Source organism: Morone saxatilis, unplaced genomic scaffold (assembly GCF_004916995.1).
Source record: "Morone saxatilis isolate NCDOM2014 unplaced genomic scaffold, NCSU_SB_2.0 Contig17, whole genome shotgun sequence".
Lineage (NCBI taxonomy): Eukaryota > Metazoa > Chordata > Actinopteri > Moronidae > Morone > Morone saxatilis.
The window spans coordinates 19,181,600-19,202,379 of NW_023339729.1; the positions used below are offsets into that span (position 1 = coordinate 19,181,600).

Sequence of the window (20,780 nt, forward strand, 5' to 3'; positions counted from 1 at the left end):
ATGTTACCCTCCTGGTTAGCAAGGCTAGCCAAGGCAGCCTTGAAGACTAGACCTGCTCTGAAAACACGGCCGTGAAACATGAATTCCACGAAGCTTCAAAAAACATACAAGCCTCTGAAAATAACTACAGAGCAGATTAAAGGAAAAAAAATTCTATCTACTAAAAGTATTTAAAGCTTGAATGACTGTGTTGGCTTTTAGCATTTATTGAATTCTAACTCAGAGATATAACCTTGCTCTTGGAATATTCCCACTATCTGGCCAATGAGGTGCAGTTGCACAAAGATAGAGTGTCTAATTAGCTTAATTATGAGTTTTAAGCAAGGGATTAACAGATAAAAATCAGAAGTGGGTGAAGATTATAACAGACGCTCTTTTTTTCTGTTTTCATTGAAATGGCTGCCACTAGCAATGAGCTATGTGACCTAGAACTATGTTCATAGATGATGAAAAGAGTCATTAAAAATAAAGAAATGGTGAGAGGAAAAGATGTATGTATTCAAGTTTAGCCCATACCTAGCTATTTCATTTCAAAAAGCATATGGCTGATAATATTTTGGGTCTGTATGTGCCACTGTCAATGAGGAGGGTTGGCTGTATTTGCCCACTGTGAGAAGCAAAGTCACACAGGGGGTAATTATCTGTGACGTGGAGACAGACATGGCTTCCTACCACACACACTCTGAAAAATACACCCCACAACATTTATGCACGGCCATATGGTCCCTGGTGCACAAATGTATGACTCCCACTATGTGTGTGTTTGTGTGTGCTTACTGAGCTATGGATGGGTTCCCCCTCGAAGCCATGGGTTGAGTGAATATTCTTAGCACGTTGGGACAGTCCACAACACAGTGCGTCCCTGTAGACCCCTGCCCTGCCTGCCTGTACCCTCTGATTTGGACAGAGGGCAATCAAGCAGACCCAGTAAACAATACACAGCGAGGCCATGGAAAACCACAATAGCTCCTCAATGTATTCCTCTCATATCACTAGGGACACCAGTGTTTGTCCAATCACTGTGGAGTCGGAGAGAGGCAGTATGGAGGGACTATTAAAATGATCAAGGATGCTGGTTAATGGCCAGTGGAAGATAGGCAGCGGAAGATGACATGCTGTACAGTGCTTTCATAGAGCTTCTTAGGGAACATCCATTAGAGTGATGGCCCATAGGAAAGATATATATAGTGGAGTGTCAGTGACTGCAAGTCATTTTCTTGTTTATTTTTTTCCTGCATGCCTCCAGAGATCTCAGTTCATTCTGAGTCGGGGGGGGGTCAAGAGTAGAGGGGACATCTGAGGCCCTTCATGTGGCCGTCCTGGAGAGGGAAACACCCAAACTCTTTTAAGACATCACACAGTGAACCTGTTGGTTGATGATGATGAGAGAGAAGCTCCAAATACACATACCCACACACAAATAAACAAGTTATGCAACATCGCCTGTGGTTTATGGAGACGATGTTTTGACATGGATATTCAAGGTTTGTCTCAAAGCCATCTGTGACAAATGTGCTTGACATTGTCATTGGCCTCTTAACTTTCAGTATGTAGAAGCCAAAAAGCCACTAAGAAAGGAGGCATTTAAAGATGAATATTGCAAATCTTCCAACCTATACAACAAAACAGGTTGTTTCTCAGTTCCCTCCATAAACATCCAATGTCCTATTGTCAGGTATCAACAGGTCACAACATGGTTCATTTCCAAGTACATGAATCTCTTTTCAAACACCTCTATCATTAATGTTTTGGAAAGAGTTTGGTTGTCATGGTTAAAAGAACTGACTGATGGTAGAAGATCGAATGCAAATTGCATGGTTAGTTTATCAGGTGCCATCAGATCAGGGGTCCGTTTCAAATATGTCATATGCAAGTTGATACATATTGCGAATGGTGGATGCTTTCTGTTTCACACATGACTGTTGCTTGCAATGTGCAGATACATTCACAAAGTCCAACATAGCTCATGCTTCACAAGTCAATGCCAGGTCGCAACCGGTTCGATTCTCTCTGGCGACCTTTGTTGCACATCATGCCCATCTCTCCCTGTTTCATGTCTGCCTCTTCACCTGTCACTATCAAATACAGGTAAAATATGCCCCCAAAAAAGAATTAAAAAAAACACACAAGTTTGAAGTTTTGAAGTCGTGACATATGGCGAGTGAATGTTGCGAATTGCACTTTGAATGTTGCAAATTAAGCAAATTTAGAGAAACCAGTTGAACTGGTGTAAGGGAGTTCTTCAATAAACGTCCCTGGATTGGGTTGCATTACTGTAATGCTATCATTTTTAGGTGAGGAAAAACAAAGATCTTGAAAAACAAATGAATGTATGACTTGAAGTGTAAATTACAACTGCATTTTTCATATAAAAATGGTAGAGAGGAAACCTGCACGTTTTCCCATCATATTTGCTTCATGCAGTTAATCTGCACAACTTTTTTCTTTTTCTGCAGTAGAGCAGTACAAGAAAATCTCTTATTTGCTATTGTTCCACTCTATAAGACAAGCTGTGGTAATGACTAAATAGAATCTGGAGTGTCATCTCCAGACAGAAGTAGAGGAAAAAGAGTGTTCCTCTTACATTACCTACTGCTACATTGGCAAATGATTAGGCTGCTGAAAACATCTCATTATCAGTATTTATGAGCGAGTGCGCCAGCCGGAGTAATGACAGCTTTACTCCAAAGTGGCACTCTCTCTCTTCCTTTCGCTCTGCCTCCCTTTCTCTATGTGCACACACTCTCTCCCCTCCCATTCTCTTCCCTCCCTCTCTCTATCATTCTATCTTACACACACTCTGTTTATGTAAACAGAAGAGATATAGATTGTGTAGATAGATTCAGATACTGCAAATATTATCTTACTGTAGCACACTGATGCATTATTTTCTCCCTCTCCTACCCTGACACTCTTTGTATGTTGAGACACTTCTTTTAGGAGTGGGAAAAAAAGATTAGATAAAGGTTATGGCTGAGAGTTGAGATCAGACGCATACAGTAGTTCTGATGGCCATAGTCAGAATTGAAAGATATTTAGTCAGTGAGGGTTCTAACATGTAACACATGAGTGTATCTGCATGTGCATGTTTGTTTAATTCTTTATCACATAGTATGTACCAACACCTTGGTATGATTATTGTATCCAGTTGTATCATGTTCTAGGTGTACTTTACACTAGTGTTAAGAAACAAAATCTCAAGTACTCAGCCCTTTCAGGTACAATAGGCTACATTCAGAAGCACCACCTGTGAGACGATAGCTGCAACAAGTTTGAGACATCCCCACAACAAGCAAACACAGCTGTCTGAGACCATGTCTACACTAAAGCCAAAGAATCTGAAAACTTTGCGAGCCAAATTGCCCCTCGGGACATTAAAGCTTTACCCGACTCTACTCCACTTTCACATTAACATCTAAAGGATGTTTTCAGAAAGTTCTCAGTCCAAACTGAAATACAACAATAAATGAAAATGGCTCACTCTATTACAACTTTTTTGTTTGCAAACAGTAAATCTTATAGACACTGAGTCACCGACCTGTTTACCTTGCCTCATACTCCCATTTGTGATTTTTGGCAATATAAATAAAATTGTCACAACTTATTTTGTTTTTAAGAATAGCCAAATACACGTTTTGTTTACATATTTTCCATATATTACTGTTGTTAGACAACTTAGCAAGAACCAAGTAATGGTTCGATTGCTGCTTATAAATGCTACCTGATAATCATGGTAAGTGGCAAAAACTGCACTCCTGTACTTAGACTTGCTGGCTTCATAGCTAAATGTTTTGGGAAAAGCTTATTTTTTTTGCAATCCACACCACCATGCAAAACCAGCATTTTTACTTGCCCTCGAGAACATTTTTGAAAAGCCCCTTTTTTGGATGTGAAAACCCCTTAGTTTGGACAGAGAGCCTAACAGAAAGGAAATATACTATTTCAAATTAGACTGGCTCAGTGTTCACATGGGCTAACATCCTCCTCAAGATCAGTCAACATGTCAACTTCTTTGAAGGAAGCTTTAGTTTTAACTTGGCGAACTTGTTGGAAATCTGGTTTTGGTCACAGATACAAACTATCTCTGCACTAATCATTTTTTTCATCTGTAGACCCAACCCGAGAGACTGCGGAGATTTCTTATTAGTTTGGATCCTGTTGCCTGAGGGGCCAGAGAGCGATGAGATATTTGACCAAACGCAGAAACCCAATAAGGGGCCATCGATTAGGAGGGATGAGCACCATATTGGACACACAGGTGGCTACAAAGAAATTAAAAAGCTGCAACAAAGAAATGGGAGAAATCAAAACTGAGGCACCTTAAATCTCTTTGCCTCTCCGCCACAAGTTGAGCGTCTGTTTGTTTGTTTATGTTTTGGATCCCCCCGGGTAGAGGGTGTGTTGGCTGCCTGAAGAGGAAGTCACAATAGAAACTTGTGTGGACCATGAAAGAGCAAACACAACATGTGTTTAATGTGCTCTAGACTGAAATTTGATGATTATGAGTGAGCTTCGGAGTATAGATCTTGTTTTTATTTAGAGCTGTGATGTTTCTTCTGAGATTATGCTGCTGTATACATATCTTATAGTATTAGTTTGGTTCTGATGGGGATGGGATGTTTGATAGATTGGGGTATCTCACAAAGTCACAATCAGTATATACACACAAGCCAACTTTAATCAATAGAGACTGCATTGCAGAACCAATCTTAAGTATTTAGGACAGTGACATGCAGAACTCGTGTGCTTGTAAACACTGTACCATATAACACTGTTCGGGACATCCATATTCAATGTATTAAAAAGCTCCCATCATGTTAAAAAGACATTCGTTATATCTCCAGTCTGTTTCTCTACAGAGGCTGGGTGGACAGCATCGTATCCTTGAAGGGTCTTTCGTTTGTTAGCCGCCGTTCTCGCTGCCATTCAAGCAACTACAGCTGAGTGTATATAGGCTATTGATATTTGTTTTGCTTTGTAACTTGTGTTGTCTTATTTAGTCAAAAAAATTTAATCACCAAAAAAACTTTTATTTATTTTTCTTAAATACTGCCATCGTGGGTGTGAAAATTTGGTTCACTGCGGCACTAAAAATGATTATATCAGTTCAGTTATTCACCCACGACCGAGAGCTGACTAAACTTGACTAGCCCTCTGCCTTCCTGTAATGTGTAACACAGCAATGAGTGGGAAAGCTGCCAATGACTCAACAGATATTGATATAACATGACCAAAAACTTCTGTCTAGTGGGAATCAGTGCTAACGTTAGTAAGCTAGGATTTCCAAATGGAAGCTAATTACTTTCCAAGTGGATTACAAACATAACCGTACAAAGGGTCCTAACAATGTTGAATGCTGTTAAGAGATCACTAACAATCTATAACCAACACTATGTATGTATATATATGTATGTTAGAAAAAAAAAACACGTCTTGTATCACTTAAGTTAACAGCGTGTCTCCTAGCAATGCCGGCTCTAAAATGTTGTCCCGCAAACAAGTGGTAAAAAGATTTTATTCTCTTTAAAAAAAATAAAGTAAATGTGCACAATAGTTGCAGTATCATCGTAGTTTATATGTAAACTAACTAAACTAAAAAAAGGAAAAGTTCCTAGAGATTGATGTTGACTATATTATTTATGAAATGTGTGCAAAAACTCTACTATTATAAAGTGGAGATGAGCAGAGGCAACTTCACAGCTAACTCTTGCAAAGTGGCAATGTTTTCTCAATATCGTCTATATTTAACTTTGACAAGAGGGAATGAGTATGTTTGTGTTGTAAATACTAAGTGTGCAGGGGCTATAATATGAATTGGCTGCAACTGGATACATGTGACTAGGGGGCAAATGGATCTAATGGTAGTCTTAATGCTGGCCTTGAATAATGAGGCCTTTGTCTAATAAAACTGGAAAGCCTCCAAATACCTATAGGGACCTCGGCTAGTTAGAGCAATAACAGTCTATCAAAAGAGAAAGCAAAGTGATTACTTAGAGGGTAATAAATACAAGGCCCATGCTGGGGAGGGACTGGGGGCTAGAGTGAGAGAGAGAAAGAGAAAAAGACAGAAACAGGGACAAAGAGAGACAAAAAAAAGAAAGAAAGAGCATATTGGATAAAACAAACCCTACATCTGTTCTTTTACCAAGTCGTGTTGCTGAAATCTGGGCCAGGTTGCGATATATTGTACAACCAACCAGCATCCTTTTACATTGCAAAAGCAAGCTATGGAAAAAAAGTCAGGTGAGTAAATGTGAATACATTTGCAGGTACCAAACCATTCAGGCTGAAGTCCTACTTAACCTTGTAAATATTTCAATAACTACAACATCAAGACAGCTTAAACTGAGATCAAATGAAAAGTGAAATGAAAATACAAATGAATTATGAGTATTGACCTTGATTATTGTACAGGTGACAAGTAAAAAAAATAATAAAGAATTAGAATTAAAACTTCTTAACAGGTAGAGATTTTTTTTCTAGGGAGTACTTTTAAAACTACTTCACCCAGCACTTTGTAATTACTTTGAAAAATAGTTTAAAATTCAGTTTGAAACACGCAACAAGAAAGGACCACCAAACAAAGAGCACAATAAAAGCCCCTGTGCGCATTTCTATGGCAGCCAAGGGCAAACACTACACTTGAGAAGGAACATGGAGTTCTGAGGAAATATTGTCCCTTAGTCAAAATGACAAAATAGTTCAAGCCTGAATGTCAAGATTGTTTAGAATCTTTCAGAACAGTCTGAAAACCAACTAGGTACACTTTAATTACTTTAACAGACAAAGTAAAATGTTATAGCACTCTCACAAATTCACAGACATACATGCAAGGAACATGCACACACACATACACACAGACAAAAAAAAGGGTTTTCACTGTCTACCCCATTCCCAGCATGTCTTAAATGGGAGAGTAGTGCTGACCTGGAGGAATGGCTTTAGGGCCAGAGAAATGGACACAATAACACCACCATCAATTATAGCCCTCAGAGAGGAAAGAGAGAGTCCAATCAGAGAATTAGAGAGATGTGGGGCAGACAGGTGGATCGACAGCCTCTAGGCAGAGGGAGAGTGTGGAAAAGGGGATGACAGAGAGGACGGAAGAGAGACAGACTGCTGGTCACCGCTCTAACTAAGTGACGGGATGAGGATAATAAAGAGTCAGTCACACAGAGCGAGCGGTGGCCTCAGAGGGAGGGTTCGGAGCAGAGGGGTGACAGAAGTGAGAGATGGACTTCATCAAGACTGCAGCCTGATGGTCAGGGTTCAGACTGTTGCTCTGTTTCTGGCCCTCTGTCTTCAGGGCAGGGAAAGTGTGTGTGTGTGTGTGTGTGTATTCATGTGTGTGCGCGCTGGCTCAATCTCTAATGACAGGTGAGCGATTCATTGCCCCCCCCCAGCAGAGTGACCAATGCCTTTCCACTCCATGCCTTGATTCATTTCAGCTAATGTATTACTGGAGGAGCATCACTGTCCGCTGTCTGCTGACTGGGCTGGACTGACCTATACACAGCCTTACCAAGCTCCACTGGACTGCACTGGGCTCCAAATGTGTTCTTCTTCACCTACACATACAAATTTCTACCATCAACCTGAAATAGACATATGTTGGTGAATATTATTCATCCGAACCTGTGTGACTGAAAATAGAGGCAGTGCAAAGAGAATTTGTGGATTTGAAGGCCATGAGATGGTATATATTACCTGTGTCAGGCTAAAAAGAAATAACAGTACACTAGATTATTACTATCACATTACACTTCTGTTGTAGGAATATTTTCTCCCTTTCTCTTCAATCAAGGCCCTAAGGACTGACTAATTCAAGTGTATTTTGTGTTCCAGTGTAATCTCTTCAACTTTGCCCTGCGCATTCATTCCCACCAATAGAAACAGTGATGTGCTGTGTTTGAAAATGGAGAAGTCATTATTCTAGCGGCGCACCATCCTCCTGTTTAGTGCAGTACATTATACAACCACAAGATCACCCTCACAAACCGTTTGTGAATGCTCACTATGTATTTATTTCTTACCATATTGGGACTGAGTGTGGGGCAGTTTTGTTGAATGAAAAGCTAATGTGACTGTAACTGTACCTCAGTACGATGTCAGTATGATGCTAGCAGAAGATGTCCCAATTCTAAGTGATAACCTTTGGGTCATATAGCGCTTTCCAAAATTCTCACAATGGAACAATTAACTAGTTTTTGCTAAAAAAAACAATAACCTTGAATTCAAAATTACATTTATTTGATGTTACACCTGTCTTTGGTGATTGGTGATGGGGATGATTTATGTCTGAAATTACAACTTACTGCTATCTGTGTATATATTTTAAATATTTGTTATAGAGGTAATAGTGAATGAGCGAATGACAGAGGGATTTTATGGTTTCCCAGAAATGCTCTTCATATAGTAATGTAAATGGAGATCTATATTACTTTTTGGCTCTCTAAATATGCAAATGCAATCGTGGCTGCATCATGTCCTCCTTGCTCTTTATTCAAATTGCAAAGGAACAAATTATTTTTGATAGTCAATTTAGACCTCTTATAACAGGGGTCATAAAATGATGATTCTGTTCATGTGGCTTGTGTGCAGGAGAGAGGACATAGAGAGACAGTCAGAACGACAGACAGAGAAGGAAAAAGGGAGGGAGAAGGTGGGGGCGCTGGTCTGTCTGTCCTTCCTTGGGGACCGGACTGCCCCTCCTGGCTGCCCATTAAAAACAGAATTCCTCCATAAACTGTTTGTGTTTTCAGTCAAACTCCTCCGGGGTGCTGCTTGCCACAGCACAAGACAGTCACACCACGCGTGTCCTCTCCTTCTCTCTCTCTCTCTCTTTTCTGTCATAGCTAACATTCCCTTACTTGTTCTGTCTGAGACATGTCTACAATCAACATGTGGCACATGTCCTTGACAAGTCAAGGGGATCCTTCACCACATGAGTTGGGTGGCAGCATCAACCATGCACCCCCATTTCCTCTCTTTTCCCCTTCCCTCATCCTGCCTCCCTCTTTCACTCTCCCTCTCTCAATATTGAGTTGCCGGGGTAAAAGGGGGCCAGAGGAATCTAATAACTGTGACAGTGGGGCTTTTCTGGCATTGTTCCTGAAGCTGTGCAGACACACACAGGGCTGTCTGCTGGCTCTAATGAAAGGTTAAATGAATAGGACAAAGTGACAGGAGGTACAATAAAGAAACAAGAAGGAGGAGAGAATGTGTGTGCAAGCATGTGTCCATGTCTCTGTGTGTGAGTGTCTCGAGGCCAGCCTCCTCAGCTCAGGGAACAACAAGGACAGCCCCTCCACAGCCACAATATTCAAAACAGATTGGTCTGCGACAGGGTGTGTGTGTGCACTTTTATGTGTGTCTGTGTCATGTATGTGTGTGTGTCTGACTCTCCCACCAGGGTACAGATGCTGAGGAGGAATTCCAGCATGGAGTTCTTTGATAAATGTTAAGGTCACTGGCAGAGGGGAGGGGTGCAGGCTGGATTGGGAGGGGAGGGCAGGAGCGCGGGTGCAGTGAGGGAGGAGGCAGAGGGAGTGACGAGGGGGGACGCATGTCTCATCTTGTGCCTCTGCCTGCCTGTGCCGTGGTGGAATGCGGAGTCACATGAAAGAGGCCCTCTTTCTCTCTCCCTCTCTGAGACTCGTCTCTTGTGTCTGTCTCAAAAGCGCCACTGTCCCCCTCCTGACACACTACCTGTCAGCAGATTAACCCTCAGCTCCAAAAACACACACAGCCACAAATGCATGCGAAAACACACAGATGCAGTCATACACACACACACACAGATGTGCCCTTCACACACAGTTTATGAGCATTACGTTTCCCTCAAACAGGAAAAGTAAACTAAGATGCAAACAAACACACAAAATCCCATCATCCTTAAACTGCTTAATTACTATGATTATCACTGTAAATAGTAACTTTGTCACCAACAATCACAGGGTAGGACTTCTAACATGTCATCCAGGTGTGTGGTGATGTGTTGCATGGCACTGTAGAGTCAATAGATGAAGCATAATCAATTAAGACATGCTGATAGGGAGGTCAATATGTAAATGTCACAGTCAAACTGAAAGAGGAAGTTTCTATTAGATTGCATTAAATCAGTTCTACAGAGTTAATCCATGTGTTCCTGCCAAAGCATTAGGTCAAGACACACTGCAAAGAATATTAGTCTAGATGCTCACTAGCTTAGAGGGTGATTCATTTGACTCTCAGTAAGTGCATTAAGTTTGCTCATCTGTTACATTACCAAGACTAATTGTGATATCAACAACAAGCTTATTCTGAAGTGATGCCACTATTAGAAGAACAATATAATTTGTCAGTGCCTTCCAGATTTGTTACAAAAATAAATTTTATGATGTGACAACAGTATGGTTTAGTTTTGGTTAGGTTGAAGCACAAACACAACTTGGTTAGAGTTAGTGAAAAAGCATGGTTTAAAATGGGTACTTAGTATTTACATCGTGGTTTGGGTTTGTCTTGGTTAAAAGAAACCAATGTTGACTGTCGGTAGGAAATGGGAAGCGAACAGCAGTCTCCCATGGAAACTCCTCTGTATGTGACTCTGTAAAGACATTTGCCAACTTTCTCCTTTGCTGGAACTGGAATTATATAGATAGAGGGCTTTGTTACTTGAACATAAACAAATGTCCTTTGGGGGTATTTACGTAAATGACTGGTGCTGTCTGGAAGACAGTCTCTTGATATATGCACACATTCCACTGGGCACATGAATACCTGAAAATGTTCACAATGTAATTGAACGTACACACTATATATTAAATCCTTCACAGATTTTTCTTTAAGTAAGATCCACAATCAATGGAATAATTCATACAAGGATAAAGAGTCCAAACTCCGCAGTAAGACTGGGTAATAGAGGCTACATTATACATTCAGTCCACAAGGTTAAAAGTGTGCCTCAAACATTATATCAGAATCACTGATAGATAAAACCTGGTGAAAGTGAAGTCTTGAAACACCAAGGTGACTTGGCTTCCACTTGAGCCAGCGTATATGGGATTCACACACAACCTGAAAGCTGAACAAGGTTCAGATTTGGGCTGTACAGCTGACTTCTGCATTTGTACAGGAAATTATATAACTTATCAGAACCACCATTTCGATATAAAAGTATTCAAAACTGTGTGGAAGGGGCATGTTAGGGGTAAGAATAAGAGTGTATCTTCCATGATAGATGATGAATGACTAAAAAACTGAAAACAACTCCTGTGTAGACATACCGTAAGTAAGAAAGTAGAAAATTCAGCTTAAACATCAAGTATCTGCTATTTGTTTGGGATAATCACTTCTGTGAAGTAACATAATGAAATTTTCATGTAATGCTTTTGCCATTCAGGGCAGACTCGCCAATACTTCCTGGTACTGACTTTTTAAATGGTCATGGTATTCAGTATACACAAAGGCAGCAACTCACAGAAACACATGTTAACAAGGTTTTCCACCTGTGCACAATGAACTAAGTTACAATGTGTAAATAGATAAAAAGAGGGCTAACCCAGCTGATTTTTTCTTTGCTTTAACACCAACAAGACAAAAAGTTATGAGTTTAGGCACCAACTGCAGAAGGATGGAGAAGCCAAGGCAATGCATACTGATCCTGACTGACCTTACCAACAGGCTTACAAACAAACCCCCACCCATGGCTGCTTTTTGGAGGCTATCGCAGGAAGGCCAGTGGTCACCAATCCACCTGTGATGATGATGGAAATGAAGGATTAAGAGTGTGAAGTAGCACAAAGCAAGAATGGCACCTGGACCAAAGAAGGTCTTATGTCTAGTTTGAGACAAATGTCTTAATGTCTACCTATTCGGGAGGAACATGGAGCAAATCAAAGGCACACATTCTCCTAAAGATCTAAAACAAGTCTCTGTTTCAACAGTTACATTCCACATACCCTGTTGCCAAACATCTCCTGTGAGGATCTCTGGGCCTAAAACTGCAAGGAGATCTACCCACACTGATTCCTTGGACCTTCAACATTGCCTGAAACCATCCAACATGCTGGAGTCATGACAGAGTAGAAATCTGGACAGCAGCCAGTGACATCTGTCATCCAACGTCTACTAGGATTGTTTCTCTGTTCAGAGGTTCTAGGTTGAAGAACAAGAAAGGGCCTCCCTTCTTTCGATGTCAGTGTTGTTAGACGGATGAATGGCAGACATCATTGCCAACAACCCATTATATATCACCTGCTGCCACATCAAGACAAGGGGAGGAAGGGTAGCATTGCTTTTTCAGTTGTTAAAAGAAGGTGGAAACTGAGTTACGGTACAATGGCATTATCTGCAACCAGTACTGACGTTAAAAGTTTATTTTTGTTTATGTCATGACTACCATACGCAGAATGCAAATATTACGCAGTGAAAAAGATCAACCAATCACATTGTGTGGAACAGACACCACTTTACAAACCTATATTATAGGACCCAAAAATTATAAAGACAATGTGACAAAAGTGACTTGGAATGGCGACTGCTCTCTCTGCACAGACTGCTATGTGAGAACTGAAGCCATTATATCCATCTATGTTCTCTATGAAAGCCCACAAAAACTGTAATTTTACTTAACAGAGCAGAGGAGTCTCTGGTCTACCGCTTCCTCGATTACTCTGTTTATCTTGTGCGACTTCGGTGTTTTAATGTATTTAACTGAGATGAATCCAGTGAATGTAACCTCTTTATCCATGTGCTCTGCAAGCTGCTGCAGTTTTTCCGTCAATCCCTGTGTGTGTGGATTTCATTTTTCATTTTTATGAGTCGCACATTTGCATTGCTGCCAGTACATATTCGCAGGCAGGAATTCCATATTTTTGTGTCATTCATTCGTCACGTGCCTAATGTATAAAGGCCTTTATCCTGATTAGGCCTGCACTATCAAAGGGTAATCTGTGATGTGCGATAACATTGTTCAATATTGCGATGACGATATGACTTATTGATAAAGTGTTGCCTTTTTACTCACAAAGCTTTTAAAGCAAGCCTCAAGTAATTTTTGAGTTAACTTCATTTCGTTCACTTCCGTGTCTCCACTGCGGACTCTCTGATCTGCTGTCCGCTGAGTTTTCTCCGTTTGTGCGTTTGTGTGTGCATGTGTGTATGTGGAGGAGGTCAGCCCTGACAGAGAGCAGACAGAGAGGCTGCAGCGTGGTAATAAACACTACAGAGCCCATTTAATACCACGTTTCAGTACCCATCCCTAACTAAAATTATTTTTTATTTTCAAGTTTCAAGCTGTCTTTTTGCGACATGTTTATTGAACGTGTTCATATCGTGATGACGATGAAAATACCATTTATTGGTCAGCTCTAACCAGAACATGCAAATTCAGAGCCCTGACCCACCAGAGTAAATGGACAAGCATATATATCCTGGTAAAGGTATGAATCCTGTCTAAAACATTCAAAACTACTGTTCTTCAAACCACCATGAACACTTTTTTTATTGAACAGGCATTAAAATCTATAGAGAAACACTATATGGTACCATTCAAAAGTACTTTGGTGTACTGTCAAAGAAGTATGAAGAAGAAAATGTCTGGAATGAAGTGTGAAGTTTACTTTGTCCTTTCTTTGGACAGTACATAAACAGGTTTTGAATTAGAGAAATCTAGAATGAGAACTTGAGGAATCATTTCAAAGGCTATTAAGGTAAAAATAACATTGTCAGGCACAGTTACTAGCAAAGAACTAAACAGTCAGGGCAATAATTTCAAAGTCAACGTGCTACGTCTCAGTCCTCAGGAATTTTTCATGAGCCACCACTTATCTTGTCATATCAGATTTCTTCCACCAGCTTTTTTGGAGGGAAGAGAAAAGAGACCTTTAGGGCAAATTATTCTCTTTTAATCAAATCACTCTGTATGGCCTGAGGAGCTCTTTCCATGCCGTTTGAGTCACTGGGGCATGGGCCACTAATGCACACACCCACAAAAAAAAAAAAAACATATGCACACAGTCATACAAACAAACATCCACATATACACTATGTATTGAAACAGCAGCGGTTTTTATCTGAAAGCAAGAAATGAGACTCAACAGGAAAATAAAAAATACAAGAAGAAAGCAAGGAACAAAGTGGTGTCTGGAGTTTCCATCACAAGTGAAATCCCAGATTTTCTCACTCACTGTTCATGGAACAAAATCGAACAACTTTATTCTGGAGTGCAGTCAGTGCAGGAGGGAGCTATAAAATATAAATTATACCACATAACCCTATACCTCCCAACTGAGCCATTTGGTTACAACTATACTCCTGTTCGTTACGCAGGTCCGGCGTCTCTGGTATTTCTATAGCGTCGACATGAATTATATTCTAGCCCTGCTGAAGAACGTATGGATTACAAGTGAAATGTAATTTCCCTACCGATCGGACAGTTGCCACCCAGTGACACTGAAGTGTTTATTTTACGCAGTTGCCGGTAATTAGTTCTGGACAGAATTAATTAAGGCCACCCCAAATAACAGCTGAAAATGTAAGAATCATGACTGTGTCTAGGCAGACAGAAATATGCAGCAGGGGTGTATTATACTAAAGGCTGAGTTGTGCAAAATGTGTTCTATCATTTTTCACTTTAAACAAATAAAGACTGAGGGAGTGTGCGGCTTCTGCACACACTGGGTGTGTTCATGTACTAAGACCAAAGTTTTCCTGATTCCTTCCTTAAAGAATACGATAGTGTTTGGATTAGCATGTGAAATGAAGCCTGTAGAAAAAAAATGGCACAAAAAAATTGAACACATGTAAGTACAAGTATCAGCTTACAGTTTAAACACAGCTTGTAGCAGTGAGTCTGATTTTCATCTGATTAACTTCCCATTTCCAAGTGTGATCTACCTTCTCAACAGCAAGACAATACTATGATTTAGCAGATTAAAAACTCTTAGAGCTTATCAGTCTGTGTGATAGTACAAGACTAAACACATCTTAAATGCTCATGTCATAACAGCTGTTAACCCTATTCATTACCGTCTGCTATTTATTTCTATTTTTTTTTAACTTAAGAATCACAGGAACACAGACCAAATTTCATAATGTATTCGGAGGAAATTTGAGAGTTTTCATGACTGTAAGTGTGTGAAGATTTTGTTTCTTATACTTTACGTGCTGAGGTACAAAAATGTAATTATGTCTACTATATGTATATTGTTTTAAATCAAGTATGTCTCACGCTGTGCTCTTTATTAAATTAGGAGTCCTGCGATCCAATTTGTTTTAACATTTCACAGTGTCTCTGTTTAGTCGCTAAAGCCTGCAGCTTAGGTTACAGTGTCTTTTTCAAAGATTTTCATCTCAAGCCACCACTAGGTATATGACCCCACTCCCCCTTTCAAAATATTACCTTTTCTGTCACTGCCAAGACACACTATCAGTCACTCAAGAGATTATTGGGTCTGAGGACAGATGGACAGGAGCAGAGCCGGGTCGGTACGGCAATGACCCACTCCTGGATAAATAAAAACACTGCAAGAATGTGGCTTTGATGTTGTTCAGGCATCACAGAAACATTTATGTGTATCATTTGCAGAGAGGAAGAGGGAAAACTGTTCTCTCTGCTATGCTGAATACCTATACCTGTGAGCACGTTTGAAAGTACACATCTTAACTTTGCAGCTTCGTCACAACTACAATTTAACAGAAAATTGTTACATGAAGGTCAAATAGTTATTATCTCCCTAAATTAATCACGTAAAATATGAAAATAATTAAGTGCCTTAAAAAAAAAGAACTAAAAACACTGAGCATAAAATTTGCAAATGTACATGGGATATTAAAAGATCTTTTACACACTTAACACCCATTCTTTAAGAGTCAGGGAGTGAGAAAGTAAGAAAACCAGGGCAAATAGAGAGGATGGAGTAGAGGGAGAAGAGGAGGAAAGAGTTCTCGATGTGAGCAGTAATCAGAGGAAGCCAGCAGGGGGGACAGGGAGGGTTGGTGGGGTCAGAGCAGAGCACCACTAAGCAGCCTTTCTCTTCATTAGCAGCCTCTCTAAGGGGGGCGTCACAGGCCTACCTGTCCAGAAGATTATTGAACCGACTAACCAGTGGCTCCCACCCCACACACACACACACTCTCACACACTCTCCCCTCTCTGATTCCCACAGACCCAGAGGAATCACGACCTAGCTGCAGCCTCGCTGACAACTTTAACTTTTTCTTTAACCTCACGTAGCAGCTCTATAGGATGATCCGGGGCATCTACTCAGTGCCTAACGAGGACATTTACCTCAACATTTTCTCCATTATTTTATGTGGAGTTTTGTTGTCTAACCTTTTTTGTTGTTTTTCTCAAAGTACATATATATATACATATATATATATAGTTGGTTTATGTATTTTTCTGCAGCAACACGCCAGCATTTATTATCTGCTATTAAACAATGTAATAAGTGTATAATTATCTAACACGTGCAAGGAAGACATACACATAAAAAACGATGCAGCACTTTAACTTGTGTGACTTGTGTGGTAAAGGACATTTGAATTGCACAGATCCCTGACTGGTCTGGCAAAGATAAAGCAACATGGAGATAAAAGTAATGAAATGACACTCCAGGAATGTAAATTGGCATTCTTCACTGTAGTTGCAGCACCAGCTCAGGCTCATGAAACATCCCTGACACACACTCAGACCAGGCCAAAATACTGTGCTAGACATTAATCTCACACACACCTCACTGATGAAAGTGTGAAGCTACTTTTGTGGTGCTTTAAAGTGAGGCCATTCATCTCAATCTCTCTCTCACTGTTTCTCTTTTTCTACCCCTCTCCCTCCTTCTTCCCTGTCTCCTGAAGCATTCAGATATGTCTGCGCTGAAATGTCTTACATTGACATGAAATGCCTCTGTGTACTTCTGCTTGTGTTTCAGTGTCACAGGTTGGCCATGAGTTTTTTCTTCAGAGGTACGGTAGCACAGGGACGCATCAACAGGCACTAGAGCAAGTGTATTCAGCACAAATAAAATCACTGACACTCTCAGATCAAAGTGTTTAGCTCCACTATCAAGCATGGTTTAAAGCAACAATTTAAATTACCAAAAATATTTCGTTTGCATTGACATCGAACGCAGGCAAACGTGTCTGTTCTTGTATAATACTTATTCTGATAAAGACTTCCACAAACAGACCAAAAAATCAGCTGAAACAAGACAGTGAATATTTCAAGAAATCAATAAAACGTTGCAGAAGAAATAAAATAGCATGAACTGCAAGAAGGACTTCTGCAGAAAGGTGAAGCAGGATTTTCAGCAGAGGGATTTTATGCCTGAAAAATAACTTGAGAAATGTTGCTGCCAGCTATGAAATGAAGTCTGCTCACATTTATTTAAGTAAACACCCATAACACATTTTTAACAGCCCCGTTTACATGTGTTTTCTATCTGAGGATTGCACTGAATTGCACTGAATAATAGCATTAACTGGTTTGTATGGAGTTTGTGAATATGAAGGCCCCGAATCTACAGGTAGTATAAGGTGGCTTACAACATAAAAAACATGTAAACAATTAATAAAATAATTATTTGCACTGTATCTGGAATTAACGATTTGCCCATAAAGACGTCAAGTAAACGTTTTTAATGTCAGTGGGGTAATTGAGTAACGTGACTAAAACTGTAAAATTAGATAAAGTGAAGTAATATTTTGCTAACTTACTTAAGATGTCACAAGTCTAATTTCTGGTTATGGCCTTTAATAGGCTCACAAATGCTACAGAAATTACTATTGATTTTCTGGGACAAAGAGGAGAGAGGAGAGAAAGAAAAAGTTCAAAACAAGCAGAAGAAGAAATTCATTTTCTTTTAAATGCAAGCATGAACAAATCTACCGGATGAGTCATATGAATCAAAAACAAGTGTGGGAAACTCAATTGAAAAATGAAGTCTTGGCTATAACTCTTTATCTGCTCTGATGAGTTCAGATGGCAAAACCGGCGCAGAAGTTGTAAAGAAAAGTTACCAATTACATAATGTCTAGTGCTGGTGTGTTTTATCTGAATAACTTAAGTAAGCACAAGCAGAAAATCATATTTACCATTGCTGCATGTTGTATCTGACAGACCCCGGGGCTCCTGGCACTTTTCAAACTTGGCGTCCTCAAAAAAGTCTGATTTCGCCCTCAAGTGGGGAACTTTCTCCTCTTCAATACTGCGCGCTGTCTGAGATTCGCGGTCGGTGTTCCTTTCACAAACTTATCATCGCCGTTTATGACAGTTTTAGGTACAACACGGGGGTGGGGGGGGGGACAGTCACTCTTTTTATCCCGAGAAACCTCTGTGTCCGGGCTGCCTCACTGAGAAAAAACCGCGCGTCAAGACGTTTGGAAACGCGTCGGTTTCACGGAGAGGAACGCGTGACCACGACACTCGGTCCCCTCTTCTTTTCCCAAACCGTAAACTGAAGAAGTCAAGGAGACAGTCGAGATTGCTGACAACCAGAAGCTGGGTTGTAACCGCTTGTCCTACCTTGAGAAAAAACGTTTAAAAAAAAAACGCCTTCCTACACTCCCCCGATGATTTTCTTCTGCAGAGTCAGCGCAGTGCGCCGAGGAGAGCTGCGGACGGTCCGGGCTGGAGAGAAGGTGGCTGCTGTGTTGTGTTGGGTGAATTCAGACCAGTGTTTTACACGCCGTGTGTGACTGTAACCCGAGTGACTGTGGGTCCAGAGGGTTTCTGTGCCCGATGAGTTGATTGACGATGCTGTGTCAGGAGGAAGAGTCACATCTTCGTGCGACAAAAGTGTACGGGAAAAAAAACCCCCAGCCCCCGAGATAAGAAATCCGCAAGAAGAAGCGCTAGTGATGAAAAGCAGCAATGATTCTGTGATATTTTTTCACGTGTGTATTTAGCGCGGATATATTGTGGTTAAAATAATCTGTATTTTAGTGCAGATTATAATCCATGTATTTTAAGCAATATCACCTGTATAGAAAATGAACCAAACGTTGCCAAAGAGTCAATAAATAATACAAAAATAAATACAAGTGTTTCTGGAATTGCTGGTGTCTTTTAAACACTGTATAAACTTTTGGGGGTGCTGCATTTCATTTAAGCAAACTTTCACTTTTTTCACTTTCTGTGACCTCGGTGCGAGTACGGTCCGCGCACGCCTAATGCGCGCGCGCGCACGCACACACACACGTGTTTTAAGCAGTCGGAAACAGCTTATGGTTTCTCTGTGTACTGCAGGGATGTGACACTGATTTCCTAAGTTGTGTCCCTCAGATCCCTCAGAAGTGGGCGCGCTCATTAAAGTTTCATTGTGCACTTGTTTTTATGAGGATTTGCTCAACATTTGACTGAGACATCTCAAGAGTGAAGAGTTGAAGGAGGGAGGGGTGTGTATGTGCGTGTGTGTGTGTGTGTGTGTGAGGATAGAGTGGAGCAGAATGAGAGAGACATACAGCGCTCCTCAGAGTGACTGCCTGCCTCGCCTGGCTCCTCCACTGGGGTGAGAGAGGCAACTGAATCCCAGGGCAGTCATTTCTATCAAGTCAAGCGTCTGGAAGCCCCACTTGCATGTTTGGTCAAGGGGTAAATAATAGATCAGGGATTAGGCTTGTGTAGAATTCATTCCAGGGTAACAAGCTACTGAGGTCCCAGGATATGCATATTCATTCCTTGGCCAAGGCCGTGGGAGAGCGAGGACCATATGCCTGTTTGTCAGAGGGCTTACATCGCTAATTAAATGATATATTACATACTTATGTGAGCAACAAAACAAAAAGCCTTTAAAGGATTGTCTGGGAAAAAAACATTAGGTGTTCTTTTTGTGTTGACTTCAAATGCTTTGATGCTGCTTTAATTTGACCAGGGAGGTGTTTTCTATTCAGCAGTGTTGATTATCCATACAGACACCAGGAGCTGTGGAAGATTAATGTGACATAAACTGCACATCAAAGAAAAACATGACCTTTTTACTTTGCTGTTAGTTATCAGATGAAATATCTCTGAGTAACACAAGATGTGTGATAGCAGCATATGATAGGGGATATTTCTATACTTTCAGCTTCTAGCTATCTTCTTCTTCAACAATCTGCTGCTGTATTGCTGTGTGAGCAGGGTCAATCATCCCATTTACTTATTTTTGTTGAAGCAAAACGTTAATTTCGAAATTACTGTCATGATAAATATAGATCTAAGCTCAGGTACAGGATGTTAGGAAACCCTAGCAACACACTCAATAAAATGAGGAAACCTGTTTAAGTTAAGTCACAAATTGTTAATATAAATCATATCTGCAAAATGTTTCCTGACAAAGTATTTCATTAGTTTTTCTCCTACTCCTGCAATACAACATCTGCTCATAGCAACTAAGGCATGATTTATGTTTTATATAGTTATGTTTAGGCCTTTGGTTAAGGTTAAGGAAAGATATTGGTCTTGATTGAACAAAAGTGAACACTAAACTGAAGCATGAAACACAACATGTTTATGCTGTTAACATTTACCCGAAACCACCATGATCTTTAGTCAACCTTAACCAAAATGCTTTTTTCACATTTTGATGCAAACTCCAATCTCTGATATCACAAATGCAACCCACCACAGCTACCTGCATATTAGTAGCACCACGTCCTACATTTGAAAAACATTGCCACTGAACATAATCCTGGCAGGAGTTAATTTTCCCTTAAAACATATTTGACAAAAATAATTAGTAGTATAGTTTTCATAAACCATAACATGCGGTGACCGAGTCGACTGAAACATCTGTGAAGATGTAGCATGTTGACATGCA

At 40.4% G+C, this 20,780-nt stretch overlaps 1 protein-coding gene across 3 annotated transcripts in view; it reads right to left on the reverse strand.

The window, feature by feature from the left end:
* The window catches only part of bnc2 (basonuclin 2), a 163,949-nt gene extending 145,360 nt beyond the window's left edge, over window positions 1–18,589 (reverse strand). For all 3 annotated transcript variants that reach the window (XM_035660379.1, XM_035660377.1, XM_035660380.1), the window contains exon 1: window positions 18,076–18,589. In XM_035660379.1, the coding sequence (XP_035516272.1) occupies window positions 18,076–18,078 (3 nt within the window). In that variant the 5' untranslated portion in view covers window positions 18,079–18,589. The remainder of the gene's footprint in view (window positions 1–18,075) is intronic.
* Window positions 18,590–20,780: the final 2,191 nt, after the last annotated feature.